Raw genomic sequence first — 15,834 nt, forward strand, 5'->3', positions numbered from 1 at the left:
CTAACATATTCACGACATGGCTAGACGTGTGGTAGTAAGAAAGATAAGGCTCTATGTTGACACATTGTAGTAGCGACTAAACTGGGCGACGAGCCCGTTGGAAGCTGGGCAGGAGACCTCTTTATTGGTGCCTTAATTGGTTTGGCAACTCAGCCCTTCTCACAAGGATTGAGAGTCCGGACTTCATTTCTCCCAAAATGAGTTGGGACTTACTCTAGTATGTCCCATCGTTACTTGCTTTAGATCTTGCGATATGGTGACCCGCCTGACGAATCCACTCACCTCTTTATCAAGGGTTTCCATGAGAGCTTCTGCCGAGGGAGAAGAAGTGGAGGTGTTAATGAATGCCCTAAATCAACTTGCACCCTGTTCGCTTTCCCGCTTCGCCTGGCCATGTCATACGTCCGGGGTTGGAGGCTGTTGTCTGGCGATGGCTGAGTGTGAAACAACATCAACTGGTGCTCTATTCGAGCCAATCTCTTCTCATCGATTTGACAGTATAAAAAGTACTCGGTTAGCTTGCCTTGCAGGTTGGAAGATATGAATTCACTCAACCATGTAGCTAAAGATCATTCTATCCAGGCAATGTATAAAACCCTTCCATACACGGTAAACTTGGGCCAGTTGGAAGGCCATATTGGAGGTGCCTTGAAGATTTGGTTGGGGTTCTCCTGTAGAGTAAGGTCAGGCCAGAAGGAAAGACAGCATGAAGACTTCCTTGGCATTTATTCAGGGGCGGTACTTGACATCGTACTGAAATCTGGTAATACAAGGCTCAGTCGTCTTTTACTGTCACTGGGGAAATCTCCATTAAGCTCTAGACAAGGTTATACAAAAGTAGAGACGAGAAAAGAAAACGTTGAAGCACGATATTTTGATGAAGTCCTTACAAGGAAGAATTAACTAAAAATATGGCAAGTAGCAAGTAATAAAGCTCGGATTTCCGTGTCAGCAACGCGTAGTCAGGACCCAATACCAAAGAGGCCCCAGACCATCAAATCGCGTATCAGGACCTGACATGCGGTGCAATTGGTACAGCAGGGAGAGCTGAAAAAAAGAAAAAAAGAAAACCCTAAATTATTGACTACATGTAATATTCGTCGTGTTAGATTAGACCTTGATAGACAGGAGTCAAGACTCGACACGCTGCTGTTGAATTGTTGTCCTGCCTAAGCGAGTAACCAAGCACCGATCAGAAATCCAAGGCAACCCCTTCTCAAGGCCGAGTCTACCCCAACGCTCGTCCATTGTTCGAAATCCAAGTCTATCCCTGTAAAGCGAGGTAAATCAAATCAATTTTCGAACTGTTGATTTTCGACTGTAGGACTAGGGGAATGGTTTTTTCCGTTTGACTTGACTTCGGGTCTCATACCGATGGGTATTGCGCACGGCTTGCATCGAAGTATTGGCCGTACTATGACGCTTCGGCATCCTGACTGGCGTAGATGATTGCTGCTTTTCTTTTTTGCATGCGACGCAACGTATAGCATCACTCATGTATTCGATAGAGAGTAAAGACAAGTCTCCATTGTGCTTCTCTTCGGTGCTCTTCATCAGCATATCTAAGACCTCCTTTTGGGCAGCCTTGTTTTTGCTTAGATCATTGGTAATCGTGATGAGCCTCTGCAGCGGATCTTGTTCAAGGCATGTAATCATGCGTACGAAGCGAATGCGGGCGTCGGTAAGCTTTCAATAAGGAGTTTGTTATTTAAGCCAGAGATTAGTAGCGTGGCTCTACTTACAGGATCACGCGGGACTTTGGATCCGGTTGACATCAGGATTCTCCGCTTGCGAGGTGCCATCGTGTAATGGGCTCACTCGATTCTTGTAAGAATAGGTCGAAGCAAATGGCAACGATGAAGGGACCAAAATGACTTAAATGATGAATGGGGCAGCCACCTTTATAGAACTAGTAGGATACCAATGGGCTCATACAGGCCGCATGCTTAGATAAACCTACGGTTGCTGCGGCATTGAGATCGCCACACCCCCATGGTGACTCCTGAGTCACAGTCAGTTGCGGGTCCACCCTCAGTAGCCTATCATCAGCATTTTGTTGGAATGACCCAAAACAGACTAGGCACCGCGCTATCCCACTGACAGACCACGCCGGACAGCCCAAGATAGCAACGGACAATCACGTCTGACATGGCGGGGTACATTTTGACTCGAGTTGTGTCGTCCGTCACGCTAGTCCATCTTGGGGCGTGTTCCATGATAGTAAACGTACCGCTAAGAGTGCGTGGAGGCACGCGCAAGACAGAACGACGCCCCCACTGTCTCTCCCTGCCTGGAGAAGTTGATTTGAGGAGTATTTCCCGAGGAATTAAACCCCTGGATTCTTGGTGGTCCAATTATAGCAGATAGCACACATGGGGTACTTCGGAGCTTGTCTTTTCTGAGCGAGTTACATGGACTCTTTCCCTTCCAAGTTAGCTTTCTCACATGGATTCTGTGTTCTGACTGCGTGGGTTCGCTCCTTGCTTTCTGAGAGTATTTGTGCCACACACAATCTTCCGTAGTCGTATTGTGATCACCGTTGACCATTGCGTTACCGAGATACGCGTTTTCTTCTCTATGGCTCTGTAGCTTCGAGCTCAAGGCCGAGACCGTCTGGTCTAGGTTGCGCAAGGTTTTGTTTCTACGATCTAGGGCTTGTTCCTTCAGAATGGAACTCATTTGATCTGGCTTCGCGCCAACCACTGGCGTGAGGCCTCCGAAAAGGTGGTTTTTCAGTTGGCCACGGCTTCTCTGAGCTAACTCATTATCATCACAGTGACCTCTGAGATGGAAACATGTAATTGGGCGGTCCTCAACTACCGTGAGGTCTATGACCACCCGGTGGCTCTTTCTGCACATTGTGATGCTGGCCATTACTCTGTGAAAAGATAGAGCACGGAAGGACTGATGAGAAATTTACTTGGGATACTAAATCTTAGATCTGTTTCGGGTGGATATGTAGTTAGGACGATGGATGGCAGGTGCTAAGTTTACAATCGAAGCTCGGCACGAATGAAGCGAGTGTAGTGCAAGATACATTTGGCTTGACTGGCGCAGCTTCAAATGAAGTAACCAAAAGTTGTATGTTAAAATTTAGCACATCGGCTAAAAGGCGATTCTTGTTGTGGCAGCCGATTAATGCTAATTTAATTCTTTGTGTCAGTGTTGAAAATTGCGTCTTAGGTTGATAGAATTGATGCTTTTAACCAACAGCGTATGCTATTGAGCAGGGATAGTATCTATCGATACTTGGACAACATCTCGACGATATATGTCAAAGCTCGGTATGACTTGAAGCCCGTGCTGCCAAAAAGCACCTCTGGCGAATGGATTTCTTGGCAAACAGAGAGAGATCGAAAATCGCTCTTGCAAGCGGAATGTGCTGTCCTTCATGCCGCTGTGTAGTCTGGCACTCCATCAACCCCACCTAGAGCGGAATCTTCGAGGCTTTCATCGAACTAGTCATAGCCTGACCAACGCACAAGCCACCCGTAACAAAACGCTTCAAAGAGATCGGCCGAAGATGGCATTGGTGAACGAGACGACAAGCGGGTAAACACATCGACAGCTTTGGACGAAACAATCAAGGCATATGATGCAGTGACGTCTGTCTTACGAAGCGTTCCTAGGATAGAATCTCCACGGATATCCTCTAGGGGGAATCCTAGTACAAGTGGATTGAACTGGTCCAAAGTTACACTGGGCTGTGCCCTGCGAGTGTAAAACAAAGCACCAAGGCCATTGCGGTAGCGGTTGTGGAAACTTGAGTGCCTTGATTCTATGTGACGAGAAAGCATGCAGTGTCGAGGAATCGAATTGCAAAAATCGCTTAGCTCAGAGCAGCAAGAGCGAAATGAATTCTTTGGTGACTGGGCATAACACAAGTTGCGGAAAGGAGCTGGTCTGGGTTGGCGACGATATCCAAAAGGTCGACGATAGCATCATCAAGGAGTGTGTTATTGTGCGTCCAATCAATGTAAATGGCCACCATCTAGGGCCCTTGAAGGTGCTGGAGACTGGATTAAGAAGTATGAAGACATCGAGTTTCTTGGAGTGATGCCTCGGTCCATTGAGCTAGCAATCCCCCGTGAGCATACATGTAGACTCAACATTCACTATGGAACATATCCAAGTGCCAGGCAATCACCTATGGATACACGATCGGAGGTGGTAAGCTATCTTGAGCTGAAAATGGAGCCAATGATCAAGGCAGAATTTTATGAATAGCTAGACGCCAACCTTGATGGATGTAAAGGGATGGCGGCAGGAAGGTCTTTTCTTGAGCTAGGCTAAACGTGAAACTGGTTGCGGGTAGGTCATTAGGCATGTGGCTATTAGCAGAGGCTTCTATTGTTGCCTTTGTTGTCTTCAAGTAGCAGTGTATTACTTACTATAGGTGACCTAGTATCCATTAAGAGGTTCATCCTTTAAGTTGCAAGATACTTCTAAAGTGAATCGACCATGCTTCTTGGAAACAGCGAAATTGTTTATGAATGTAAATGAACCAAAGCTGTTGATCTAGGTTAGTCGTGTTAGTAGAAAGTCCGTGATACCTAATACCAGTTTCAACTTCTCATTCCAGAACTATTCACATCTTACTTTGGGTTCCCGTTCCGTTCACTTCCACTTTTGCCACACATCAGATATCAGTTACCCCAGTGAGCGTCTTATACAGAGCATCCTTACATCGTCACGCAAGTCGATTTTCTGAAGGGCTATTATACATCAATTGGATTTCGAGGACAGTGATACTCTACATTTCATTCCATGCTCTAATCCTCAACTCTAAGAAGTCTTCGTAAGTGACGGATGATACTAAACAGATTCAACGTACTGCAAAACCAGAAATACTAAAACCATCCTCGCTTACTCATAGCGGTTTGTTCCTGTCTCGTCTGGCCGCCCACTCCAGCCGCCGACCGTCAAGCGACGCTTGGGCTGCATGCGCTCTCGGAGGCGATCTCGCTGTGCCTGCTGCTCGGAGGTCACGTGGTGGAATTTCTCGGCGTGGTAGTCTTGGCTGTGAGGATTCATGACTTCAATCCGTCTGTGCAGGGCTGCAGGACGGCTGGCAATCTTTGCGTTGGCCTCGGCGATGCGAGTCTGCAGACGGAGCTCAGCTTCCTGTTGTAGCTTTTCATCACGATGGTGTGTGCGACACTCTCTGCCATCCGGTTGTCGGCTATCGCTAGCGCTGTTCGAGTTGCGGCTGTCTTGAGTGAAATGACGGTGGTTGTTGACTTCCTTGAACCGAACACTATGCTGCTCAGGCGGACGAGTACGCTCATCATCGATGACGGGGGGTTCGGCTTTGGGGACTGGGTATCTGCGTCTGACAGTGGATGTTGAATGGGAAGGACCTTCGACCTGAATAATGCGCTCCTGCCTATGAGGGCCTGGTGAATGACCACGACGCTTGTGGTCTGATTTGTCACCAGAGTGGTATGAGACAGATGGTATTGAGGAAGTAGCAGGTCTGCACTGAGCAGTAGAATTACGTTGCGGAGTGGTGTAGGGAGCGGGAACGTATTCGACTTGGTGGTCAGGGCAGACTTGGCCATGACGAGAGTTTGTGCAGAGAGTACGCAAAGACCGATGCTCGATACACCCATCAGAGTAGACACGTGTGTGAGTGTGTGTGATGCACATGGCATCTGAATTCTGAAGACTTGTGCGCTGCTTGCTGGGAAGGGGATCCACTCGGACGATGACAGGGGACAGGCGCTGATTTCCCTAGTTGAAGAACCTGTTTCACAGGTGGTGGAGATGTGCTGTTTCTGCGACTGCGATTATTGTTGGAGGTATACCAAACGATGCCTGGTGGCTCTGAAGCTTTGGTACCGAAGAAGTGACAGTGCTAATATATGCGTGTTTGAGACTGATAGGGAAGTTTGGCCGCTGTGACTCTATGAGGGAAGCAGACGAAGGTGATTATATATTAAAGCGCGGCGTAGGGACGTGTCAACTGATACAAGATGCCTAGGTTGGGACAGAAATTACAAGTCACAAGTTACTAGGGATTGTTATTTGAAGATTGTGTAAATGTGAAATCGGCGTAAATGAGTCGTTCAAGCGGCTCCGGGAGGGTCTACTCTTCCTCCAAAACGTGGCAGCGGCCCAGTTCTATCTACACGTCCCCTTACCTGTGACCACTAAGAAAGTTCGTTTCAAGCCTGTCGGTCCGGTCCGCAGGCAGCATGCGCCATGCCCCTTCAATGTTTAACCGTGAATCGCAGAGAATACCCAACTTAATTGCAAGTTCTATTTAAGGGTTTGCGCAATGCGATATAATAGGCTCCTGATTGGTCGGCCCCGACGCAGCAGCGTATTCCTTTTACACCCCAAAGGGGGCTATGTCGAGCTAGCCAATAGCTACAATAGAGAACATGGGCTATCTGCGCATCGCAAGAAGCGGATGCTAGTGTCTTTCACATACAAGCCAATCATCTCCGCTCAAGGCCCTGGACCGACTCGCCCTGTTTCTTAACCTCTTCCCTTTGGCTTAGCAGCTCAAGGCTGTGGATCTGGTCCTTACGAGGGATTCTGAAGCGACACTCAGAGGCGGCATCGCTTTGAAATGTGTTTTCCAGACCCAGGTTGTCACTCTGTCTCTCTTCTACCGACATCCTTAAGGCTCATAAGACTACCCCGCATTGATGATAACCCCGCTGATACGTCAGCCATTTTTGTCGAACACGAGGACCCTGGAAGCATTAAGCCGCTCATCAAGTCCAAGGGATGGACTGGCGGGTACGTACCTCAATGTGTACGAAAATACCGCCTTGTCTGGCTCGTGATTTTCTCGTGAGCACTAGGCTTTTGCAGCGTATAGTGTTCAAAGAATGCATGGCGTACATGTCGTTGAGCAAGACAAAAAGATTCGCTTAGGCGAAGCTTCTCCTTTGCTTTTTAGCACAGTCCGGTTTGGTAGTGGCCAGTCCATCGGGACAACGGTCTCTTTTCCAACTTGCCCTTGGTTTAATATCCAGTGATTCATTCTACCATACCGTCCCCTACGCGGCAAGGTTGTGCGATGCTCACCATCATAGGATCTGAGTTTCTTCCTATTGTGTCCACTAGCGACCCGCCTGATTCAACTTCGTTCCAGTGTGTGAAGGCTGTCTATGCTACTCACCAGAGAGTAAGGTGATGTTATGAAAGACGGGCTAACGAGGCGGTGCACCATGAGGGGATGGCGGGAATCTACGTTGACCTATGTTAGCGGTTCTCAAACAGCATTAGGTTCAAGCTCTTTGACAATGAATAAAATAAAATAAAACACATAGGAGGAACGTCAAAACCCACTTTCGGAATTATGTTAAATCTTTATATTGAAAAAGACTTGATAAACTCTCGAAGCTGCTCTTCACTATCAGCGTTGCGGTGTCCTACATCGATCGAGGCTCGGATCCATTCCTCACGATTAATAGCCTCTTCCTGCAGGTGGAGAACCTTGCCCGGATGACACTGACGCTTCCTCGAATCGCATCCGGTATGCACGGCCAGTGGCTCTGCGCGGTAGATCCCATCTGCGTCTTACAGACCAGGACGATTCGACGACGATTAGCGCACTCTTCCGCTGTCCACTTCTCAGTCATTGATGCCAGGCTGCTTGAGAACATAAGTTGGGCAAGGATGAAAGCCTGTATTGTTTCCTCCGTTGGCAGTGATTGTGTTGGTTCGAACTAATTTGGCAACGCTGGTAGAGTGAGGCGGAGATGGCGTCCCCAAAAGTGTCAGAGGACGTGTAACTAAACTTGTCGAGTCTCTGACTATGGTACCCGACGTGCTCGTGCTTCCGTCGTAAATAACAGCCGTGTCGGTGTTTGCTGGTCGGGCTGTGTTGACCTATTGTACTGACTGAAACCTGTCGTGTCCGTCTTCCGCAGGTATCGTCTGAGGAATACATGATCCGTGTGGAATCAAGTTCCTGTTTATCTGTTGAGTTTCCGGCTCAAACTCCATAAACTTTGTAACCTCTTCTCGCTCTGGGCTCATTACCGCTTTGGGGAGCTGGTATGTCTGAGACTCAGTCTGAATACTATCATGGGCCGGCTGGTCTAAAAAAAAGGTAGAAGCTAGAATCCTAAATACTTGAGCTTGTACCAGTGCCAGCTATTTCGAGCGCTGAGCGTGAATTACTTGTTTCATTGAAGAAAGTGTATACTGAGCCAAAGGCGAAATGCTATCTACTCGTGGGTTTGACTAAAAAGGAACCCCACTCATAGAGTGGGCGGCAAAATTCTGGGACAAGGGCAAAATTCTGGGACAGCCGAATACCCCGCTCAGTCCGAATTTGCTTGATTTCACCACCAAAAACCCAACTTTTGAAAGACATTTCTAAGTATCATTCGGTCATATCTTGTATCTCAATTTGACTTTTCATCTAGACCGTCACTATGACTGATCTTTATCAACCCAACCCTGCCGTTGCGGCTGCACGTGCGATTTTGCTCTCACAACGCCGCCACCGCAACACTAAGGAAGGGAAACCTCTCACCGTGAGAGAAGCTGCGGATAGATTCAGCGCCTCCAAGAGCGCTGTTGGTCGTCATCTGAAGTCAATGAAGCTGTACGGAAAACCTGACTTCAGTGATAACAGCCGCGGCCGGCCGAGGAATCTCGATGAGGCTGAGGAGCGTGCCGTGATCGCGTATATCGTTTGGCTCGAGAGAGCAGGTTTTCCCTGTAATCAGCTACTTATTGAAGAGGCAGCAAATGATTTGAGGGCATCACGAACGCCTCCAGCAGGGCCTGTCGGCGATGGATGGTACAGGCGGTTTCTTCGCGATAATCCGCAGCTGCAGAAGAAGAAGTTAGTTCGAGCTTTCGACCGAGAAAGGGCAGGATTTGAAGCTGGAGATATTGAAGATCTTCAGCAATTCTATACTGACCTTGGTGTAGCTGTTAGAAATCGAGATATCGAGGCCTCACAGATGTTCAACGCCGATGAATGCGGCATACGGATTGGTGCCCTTCGCGAGAGGCTTGAGGTAATTATCGTGAAGAAGATGCTCAACGCCAAACACGATGTTGTTTCTTTCACCAACAGAGAATCAACCACGATGCTTGGATGCGCGAATGCAGCTGGATGTGAGTATTCTCTGGACTTCTGCCCTTATTCTGACATATCTTTAGTCATGATACCTCCATTAATGGTGTTTAAGACTTGGCCAACGGAATCTTGGGATGTTAACGCTCTGGATGAAGGTATTCGATTCGCTCGCTCTGAGAGCGGCTTTTCCAACGCAGAGATCTCGATGGATTGGATCCGTCATTTTAATCGCAATTCCTTCGAATGCACAGCAAAGGCACAGTCTAGAGGCATCACTTTTACTGACTGGTTTGGCTGTGATGAGTATATGAGAGATATCGATATGCCTGACTTCATTTGGCATCAGCCGTATTTTGAGCGGCCTGAAAAGGAGCGGATTTGGCGATTCCTCGTTATCGACGGCTTTACCGGCAAGACCTCCTTGGAGCTCATGGATTATTGTGTTCGCTTCGATATCGAGATCTTCATTCTTCCTCCCCATTCAACACATCATACACAACCTCTAGATGTTGGAGTATTTCAGCTGCTGAAAAATTCTCACCAAAAACGTCTGCGGCATCACATCCGCCAAGGTTATCTCAATTTCAAGCGCTCCGACTTCGTCAGCAAGCTAAGCGAGATAATTAAAGAAGGCTTCTCAGTTCACAACATCATGAACGGCTTCGAGAAGAGCGGAATTTTCCCTGTAAATGGGGCGGCAGTCATTCACAAAGTCAGGGAGAAGAAGAAGTCTCTTCTCGCTGTTACAAATCCTGCTCTACCGTCACTTCTTCCAAAAGAAGCGCGCTTTAAAGATGCTCGCGAAGTTACTCGTCATCTCAAACGCAACTATCGCGATGGCTTCAGTTCACCTACTCGTCATTCCTTCGGCGTTTTGGAAGATGTCGTATGTGAGGCTGTAGTTCTGAACAGCTTCGCAGAAGAGCACATAAAGACCCGACTTGATCGTATTGCCTCTGTAAACAACAAGAGGAATAAGAGGAAGAAGGTAATGCCATCAGGATTATATATTAACAGCGTTACAGTTAAGCAGGTGCGAGAAAGTCTCAACGCTTCAACGAAGAACGAGCAACAAGAGGAGCTTCGCCGCCAATGCCGCAGCTTAAAGCAATTACAAAAAGAAGAAGATAACCGCCTACGAGAGGAATATGAGAAGAGTTACAAGTATGATATAAACAACAACGGGAAACCTGTTCATATCAGCTTTTCACGTTGGAAGAAGTGGAAGCAATTAGATATAGTTGACGAGATTCTCGTTATTCCTCCTCCATCGCGAGAAGCTTCACCAACTCCCCAAGAAGGCTTCTTTTATGATACAAGCGGTTCAGCACAGCAGAAACGCTTCCACGAGCGACTTCGTGATGCCAGCGCTGCTGGCTTTTATCGAAGTCCTCTTCAGGATATGCCTGCCCTTCCTTCGAGCGATGGTGTTGAGATTATGCTCGGCAACTCACAGAGAGATCCTGTTCGTGATAGCCTCACTTTTGGGGATTCTGATGACTCAGAAATCGATGAAGAAGGCCCTGATTTTGTTGATCTGTCACAGGATATCGAGGAGCCCGAGTTGCCGCCTCTTCCTGATCCTTTACCCAGCTTCGAGACCAATTTTTCTTCCACTTATCACAGAATCATGAATACATTACACCCCCAAAGGCACACACAATAATAGATCGACATCCCTTGTGCTGTTGGCGGCCAGATCAGAGGCAGAGCTGAAGGCATCGTGGGGCGAGGAAACGGGGCTGGACTGGCCCGCAGTCAAGGTTCACAATTTCGGCCGCAACACCACCGCAAATATGCCTCGCATGATAAAATAATTTTGGCGACAGCTTCAATACTTTTCAATTGAGTCACAGCAGAAATTTCGAATAGATTGCGATAAAATTAGAAGTGTAAGCCAGAGATAACCTGATTTCCCCACCTATTTCTAACCCATCAGCTGTCCCAGAATTTTGCCCTTGTCCCAGAATTTTGCCGCCCACTCTATGAGTGGGGTTCCTTTTTAGTCAAACCTACGAGTAAATCCATCTGTGAATAGTGTCATCACGAAGCGGGGTAGTAATAAAGACCCCAAGTGATCATAAACCTCCAGGGAATAGTTACGAGCCCCGCGGAGGGATGGCTAGAGTTTCTTTCCTTAGAGGAGCGAAGCGACGACTTACGGAAGCCGAAGGCTGACGTGTGAGTGAGACGACCGAAGGGAGACGAAACGATACTACTAATCAACAACGAGGGTGACAAAAGTCAGACACTTTGCAAAAGTTGAATTCTTTCAACTCAATCAAGGTACCTGAGCCACAGGCGAAGGGACTGTATAACAAGAGGTCACTTGAAAAGTGTCCCATGAAATTATTTATTTCACCCCACGAAAAAAGGTAGCTCGTACCTCGCTACCGCACCCGGAACGTAGTGGAGGGAGAAGTCCCCCGTTAGCACCGACAGGTGATATATAACATTGGTCAAGGGGGACGATGGGACATGGGACAATCTGGTCACAGATTATGTCCACGACCCGTCACAATTTTCGACTCATTTAGACTTGGCCGAGTGTTGCTTTGACGGAAATATGATTTAGATATGCGACGGCGCATCAGGAAGAAGGTTCATAGTACTTTTGATACTGTGCAGAAAAGTAAATCAAGTCAACCATATCCAACTACTTCTGCAAGACGAGCCAACCGAACGGCGTTTCAAGTTTCTTAACATGACCGACTTATCTTTAAAACAGCTGTATGGTCAGGCTATGATGCTGATATTTGCAGTAAATCATGTTACGGTTGTGGTTTTACAAGGCCTATGTCTCTGATATCGCTCAATCTGCAGCACAGGAGTTCAAGGGCTTAAGAAACTCTAAGCTTTTGCCCGCGTTTCATTGCGGCTATCCGAACTATGAGGCGACCTGCCCAGATTTCCTGACTACTAGTCAATCAAGTGTGTAGCATATTATTAGTAGATTCTGGCTCCAATAAGGTCACCCTAATGAGTTTGGTAAACTATTTCATGACTTCCAAACTACCTTACGCTATCTGAACCGGAGACATCAATACAGTAACTCCCATGATTTTCACGACAATCGCCCAACTTCAAGGCCTAAGTTGTGAAAGTTTACCGGCTTTCCATCTAGGAAAGGAATGCCAAAAACGAGACTTCGCTCAACTCACAGTCGCTTAATATGCCCTTTCTTGAATTGGAGCCTAACTGGTGGGGCACCCTTGTGGAACGTCCAAATGTTGACACCATCTGCGAACCAAACACGCTTTGGACGACGTGCAATCTCAGCGTTATGCTGAGCGATACGAATACTCTTATACAACGCCGCGTTTTTGTCTGGTTCAGGGCATTGGTAAAGATATTCACTCTGGTCGGAGGTGTTGTAGCGATGATTAGAGCAAGGGTACTTGTCAACTGCTTCCCTCCGAAGACGACGCTTGGGTTGGCGAGTTGTCTGATGAAAACTTTGACTATTGCGTCGCCGGACAAAGTCTATGGGATGTGCGTCGGTGGTACAATGATTGGGATAGACAGCCCCCCGACTGCTGTTGTCTATACCTAACCATCTGTTGTCATTTGTTAAACCACTGTATGGCCGATCCGTCTGTCGTCTATGGCAGTGCGAGCTTGATGAGTTAAGATGCTCTTGGTGCTCATGGTAGGACCTCGTTCGGCATTGGAAACCACGGCGAAAGTCTGCGCACCTCGTGTATTGTCGATCTTCCTCGCGTTGTCCATCTGCGTAGACAGACGTATACACGAATATCTTACACATACTGAATTAGCTATGATGCCGTGTTCGTTGACTACGTGGCAAAGAATGCTTCCAGATAATTGATAGAGAGCAAAAACGATTTCTTGGTTGAAACAGATGGCTCAGGCTACCAGGGTCCGTTGCTCCTCCAGCTCACAGAATAGAGACTCGGTATCTTCATTCTCACACGGACGCTGACGCATGTAAAAGATATACAGACAAATGGACGATTTGAGCTGTTCATTCGACGTTAATAGACTTGGGGAATGCCGCCACATTATTTGGGATTGCATAGTCCCAATGAGAGACGCAAATCTATTGCTAGCACGTAAGCCAACTTTGGTTGGGCTAACTATCATGCGGGATGCGACCGAAGTAGATCACTCGGGGAACGCAAAGACAAGTAGCACATATTGACACATATGGGCCGTGTTACCTTCTGTCATCTATGGTGATGCGTACAAAAAAGAAGAGGCTGGGGTCTTGATGACTGTGGAGTGCCTCTTGAATCCCTCGTCGATAAGAGTCGCGCTGCTCTTTGCGGACAACCCTACCAAGCTTCTCAACAAAAACAGAACACACCCGAGATGACTAACTTCTGAAGTCATAGGAATACCCAAATATAACGGTTGTAGTCTGGTTGCTCATGGTGAGGCATTACAGGAAGCGATAGTGCACATGAGTCAGGCTTATTGAGGCGGCCTTGATCGCATATTAGTAGTGCCTTCTATACTGTACACACTCGCTAGGTACAAATCAAGGGAAAATAACAAGGTCGTCTCAACTTCGGACTTTTCCACTTGCGTACTGTCACAACCAAGGACAGCAGTGTCAGCTATCAATAAAGAGATCAGAGAGCGTCGCTTTTACTCACAAGCTGTTTCAGCCAAGCATAATAGTGTCAGTGATAAACTGAGGGATCAGAGAGGGCCGTCTTGACTTGCAATCTATCACAGCCAAGAATAGTAGTGTTAGCTGTAATAGATGAGCCTGGTCCATACCGCATTCGCTTCTGTGATAAGGTCAACAGGTCAGGTTAGCAAATTACTAGTAAAGCGAGAACGAGTTCCCAGCCGCCAACTAAATTTGTTTAGATAGCCTTGCTGGGAGCCAGCGGAATCCAATGACACAACGGGGAACACGCTCTGTAAATTAAGCTTATGGCTTGCAAGGTTTGCATGGATTTCATTGTTGGCTGTTTGCCCACGTCACACCTTACCATGCATACATTGTGCACATTCCGATTGCCTGGTTACCAGCTTGAATGGGCTCCTGCATAGACAATAGGTGCACCATAACCAAAATCACGATCACTAATGGACTGAAGGCCTTCCTGCTCAGCTCCCTCCGACTAGCAGTATATCATATAATAATACTGACCATACAATCTTTCAGTTTGTTTTATCTAACCCTCATTACCGCCAATCGGTCAAGTCATCGCATTCAAGTACAACCCAAGCGTGGCAATAAACCCCAATGTTTAAGCCGTTCGAGCCGCAAGTCGGCACTCCATTCAACCCCCCCTCCCCCATTCTTTCAACCAATACATGACCGATTCCGTAAAGGCTATTCTAAGATATCTCTTCCGTGTTTCTGATCCCTCATCGCATGGGATAACGAGTCGGACCGAGGTATGTTCACCAGCTGCCCAAACTACGACTATTAGATACAAGGCAAAGGGTAAGAGGACGACTTGATGGACAATTACCCTACAGCTACTATATCTTGATTTCCATAGCCGATTTAAAGCCCACCAGGTGATTGAAAGCTATTATCAGAATGAAAGAAAAATCTTCCATATTTTTAGATATCCCGAGGACTATGTTTTAGGGTACAAACTAGTGTTGTAGCGTGGTTACATTTTGGAAAGGGTTTCCAAACTGATTGTACGTAAAGACTGGAACCCGTAACCAAGAGCTCAAACTCAATAACTGATCGATATTCCATTTATCTGTGATCACAGCTAATATCATAATTTGAAATTTATTGCAATTTTCAGTTGACAATAGATCTCATCCAGCAAAGCTACCTGCGGTTACGCTAGGGCAAAGCACGGGGGCGTTTCACTTCCAGTCGCATAAACCTCGTGACGATATGGGACAGTTTATCCACGCTAGCCAAATTGGGGAATCGTCAAGCTCTCGAGAAGCTGCACTAATCCATAAGAGGAAATCGTCACGGTGGAACGGTAATGGCATTGTGTCTCAAGTATAAGAAGTAGCTACAACAAAAATACAGGTCTAATTATTAAGAAAATAAAATATCTTCATACTCCCCAATGGCTAGGATTCCGAAAAGAGTTATATAGAACAAGAAATCTTAGTTGTGGTCTTGAAAATCTAAATGCTGATTCCCTCCTAGATTTAACGTTGTCGCGGTTGGCTGTACCAACTACCCTATAGTGACCAATGTCCAAAAGGGTTAGCCTGTCTTACATCATGTCGCCTGGTCAACTCAGCCTACCTTGGCATTATTATTTGACACGCTACATGACATGGAGCATTTCTAGATCTCCAACAACACCATACCCAAGTTCAATGCACATGTTATTTCCATGAACGACTTGCATCACTCCCGCTTCATTGAAGATTGGTTCGATGGCATCATTCCCAACCCCGAGCTCACCAAGCCAAACAATCGACTACCCCAACCTCGTGCTGTCGTGACCAAGAGAAGGCATTCGATGACGACACCTCCACCATCGAATTCCGGCAGCCACAACCAACGCGCAAGCTCCCCGACCAAACGACAACGACTCGATTATACAAATGGATATGGTAGTGATACTGGCGATGTCCCCGAAGGCGCTAGGGTAGAAGAGATGGAAATGGGCGAGGAAACACCTCGGTCAAACATCAATCAAGCGCGACCGCATCTACCACCTATTCCGTTCCGAGGCTTCGACGTACCCGGCATTACACCATCACGATCCAATTCGATGGCCTCGGGAAGCTCATGCCAGTCACCATCTGTTGCGGGCTCGGAAAAGTCGAGCGCCAGAGGTCGACGCAAGAGGAGCCCTGTCAAGTCTGCG

General features: G+C 47.2%; 7 protein-coding genes across 7 annotated transcripts in view; 2 read left to right on the forward strand and 5 right to left on the reverse strand.

The window, feature by feature from the left end:
* Window positions 1–769: 769 nt before the first annotated feature.
* On the reverse strand, window positions 770–1,993 carry FOXG_12497 (uncharacterized protein). The gene is made up of 2 exons (XM_018392295.1): window positions 1,743–1,993; window positions 770–1,686 (listed from the first exon to the last, which is right to left on the reverse strand). Exons 1-2 carry the CDS (start codon window positions 1,800–1,802, stop codon window positions 1,327–1,329), a joined length of 420 nt encoding a protein of 139 aa, XP_018251873.1. The 5' UTR covers window positions 1,803–1,993; the 3' UTR covers window positions 770–1,326.
* Window positions 1,994–3,853: 1,860 nt separating this feature from the next.
* FOXG_20939 (uncharacterized protein) lies at window positions 3,854–4,057 on the forward strand (the record flags this gene model as incomplete). Its single annotated transcript, XM_018401266.1, has 1 exon — window positions 3,854–4,057. One exon carries the CDS (start codon window positions 3,854–3,856, stop codon window positions 4,055–4,057), a length of 204 nt encoding a protein of 67 aa, XP_018251874.1.
* A 771-nt stretch (window positions 4,058–4,828) lies between these two features.
* On the reverse strand, window positions 4,829–5,649 carry FOXG_12498 (uncharacterized protein; the record flags this gene model as incomplete). Its single annotated transcript, XM_018392296.1, has 1 exon — window positions 4,829–5,649. The coding sequence occupies one exon, from the start codon at window positions 5,647–5,649 to the stop codon at window positions 4,867–4,869; it is 783 nt and encodes a 260-aa protein (XP_018251875.1). The 3' UTR covers window positions 4,829–4,866.
* Window positions 5,650–6,443: 794 nt separating this feature from the next.
* On the reverse strand, window positions 6,444–6,626 carry FOXG_20940 (uncharacterized protein; the record flags this gene model as incomplete). Its single annotated transcript, XM_018401267.1, has 1 exon — window positions 6,444–6,626. One exon carries the CDS (start codon window positions 6,624–6,626, stop codon window positions 6,444–6,446), a length of 183 nt encoding a protein of 60 aa, XP_018251876.1.
* Window positions 6,627–7,135: 509 nt separating this feature from the next.
* Window positions 7,136–8,150, reverse strand: FOXG_20941 (uncharacterized protein). Its single transcript, XM_018401268.1, has 2 exons — window positions 7,306–8,150; window positions 7,136–7,203 (listed from the first exon to the last, which is right to left on the reverse strand). Exon 1 carries the CDS (start codon window positions 7,907–7,909, stop codon window positions 7,595–7,597), a length of 315 nt encoding a protein of 104 aa, XP_018251877.1. The 5' UTR covers window positions 7,910–8,150; the 3' UTR covers window positions 7,136–7,203; window positions 7,306–7,594.
* A 3,833-nt stretch (window positions 8,151–11,983) lies between these two features.
* On the reverse strand, window positions 11,984–12,985 carry FOXG_20942 (uncharacterized protein). The gene has a single exon (XM_018401269.1). It carries the CDS (start codon window positions 12,819–12,821, stop codon window positions 12,213–12,215), a length of 609 nt encoding a protein of 202 aa, XP_018251878.1. The 5' UTR covers window positions 12,822–12,985; the 3' UTR covers window positions 11,984–12,212.
* A 2,223-nt stretch (window positions 12,986–15,208) lies between these two features.
* FOXG_12499 (uncharacterized protein) overlaps window positions 15,209–15,834 on the forward strand; it is a gene marked incomplete at both ends in the record, with an annotated part of 1,921 nt that continues 1,295 nt past the window's right edge. The window contains 2 exons of the mRNA XM_018392297.1: window positions 15,209–15,220; window positions 15,310–15,802. Of these exons, the coding sequence (XP_018251879.1) occupies window positions 15,209–15,220; window positions 15,310–15,802 (505 nt within the window). The remainder of the gene's footprint in view (window positions 15,221–15,309; window positions 15,803–15,834) is intronic.

Source organism: Fusarium oxysporum, chromosome 3 (genome assembly GCF_000149955.1).
Source record: "Fusarium oxysporum f. sp. lycopersici 4287 chromosome 3, whole genome shotgun sequence".
Classification (NCBI taxonomy): domain Eukaryota; kingdom Fungi; phylum Ascomycota; class Sordariomycetes; order Hypocreales; family Nectriaceae; genus Fusarium; species Fusarium oxysporum.

Coding starts and splice junctions, on each gene's coding strand:
- FOXG_20942 (XM_018401269.1), bottom strand. CDS start 12,821: ATGTGTAAGATATTCGTGTATACGTCTGTCTACGCAGATGGACAACGC.
- FOXG_20941 (XM_018401268.1), bottom strand. CDS start 7,909: ATGTATTCCTCAGACGATACCTGCGGAAGACGGACACGACAGGTTTCA.
- FOXG_12497 (XM_018392295.1), bottom strand. CDS start 1,802: ATGGCACCTCGCAAGCGGAGAATCCTGATGTCAACCGGATCCAAAGTC. Junction 1,687..1,742: donor CCAAAGTCCCGCGTGATCCT/GTAAGTAGAGCC, acceptor CCTTATTGAAAG/CTTACCGACGCCCGCATTCG.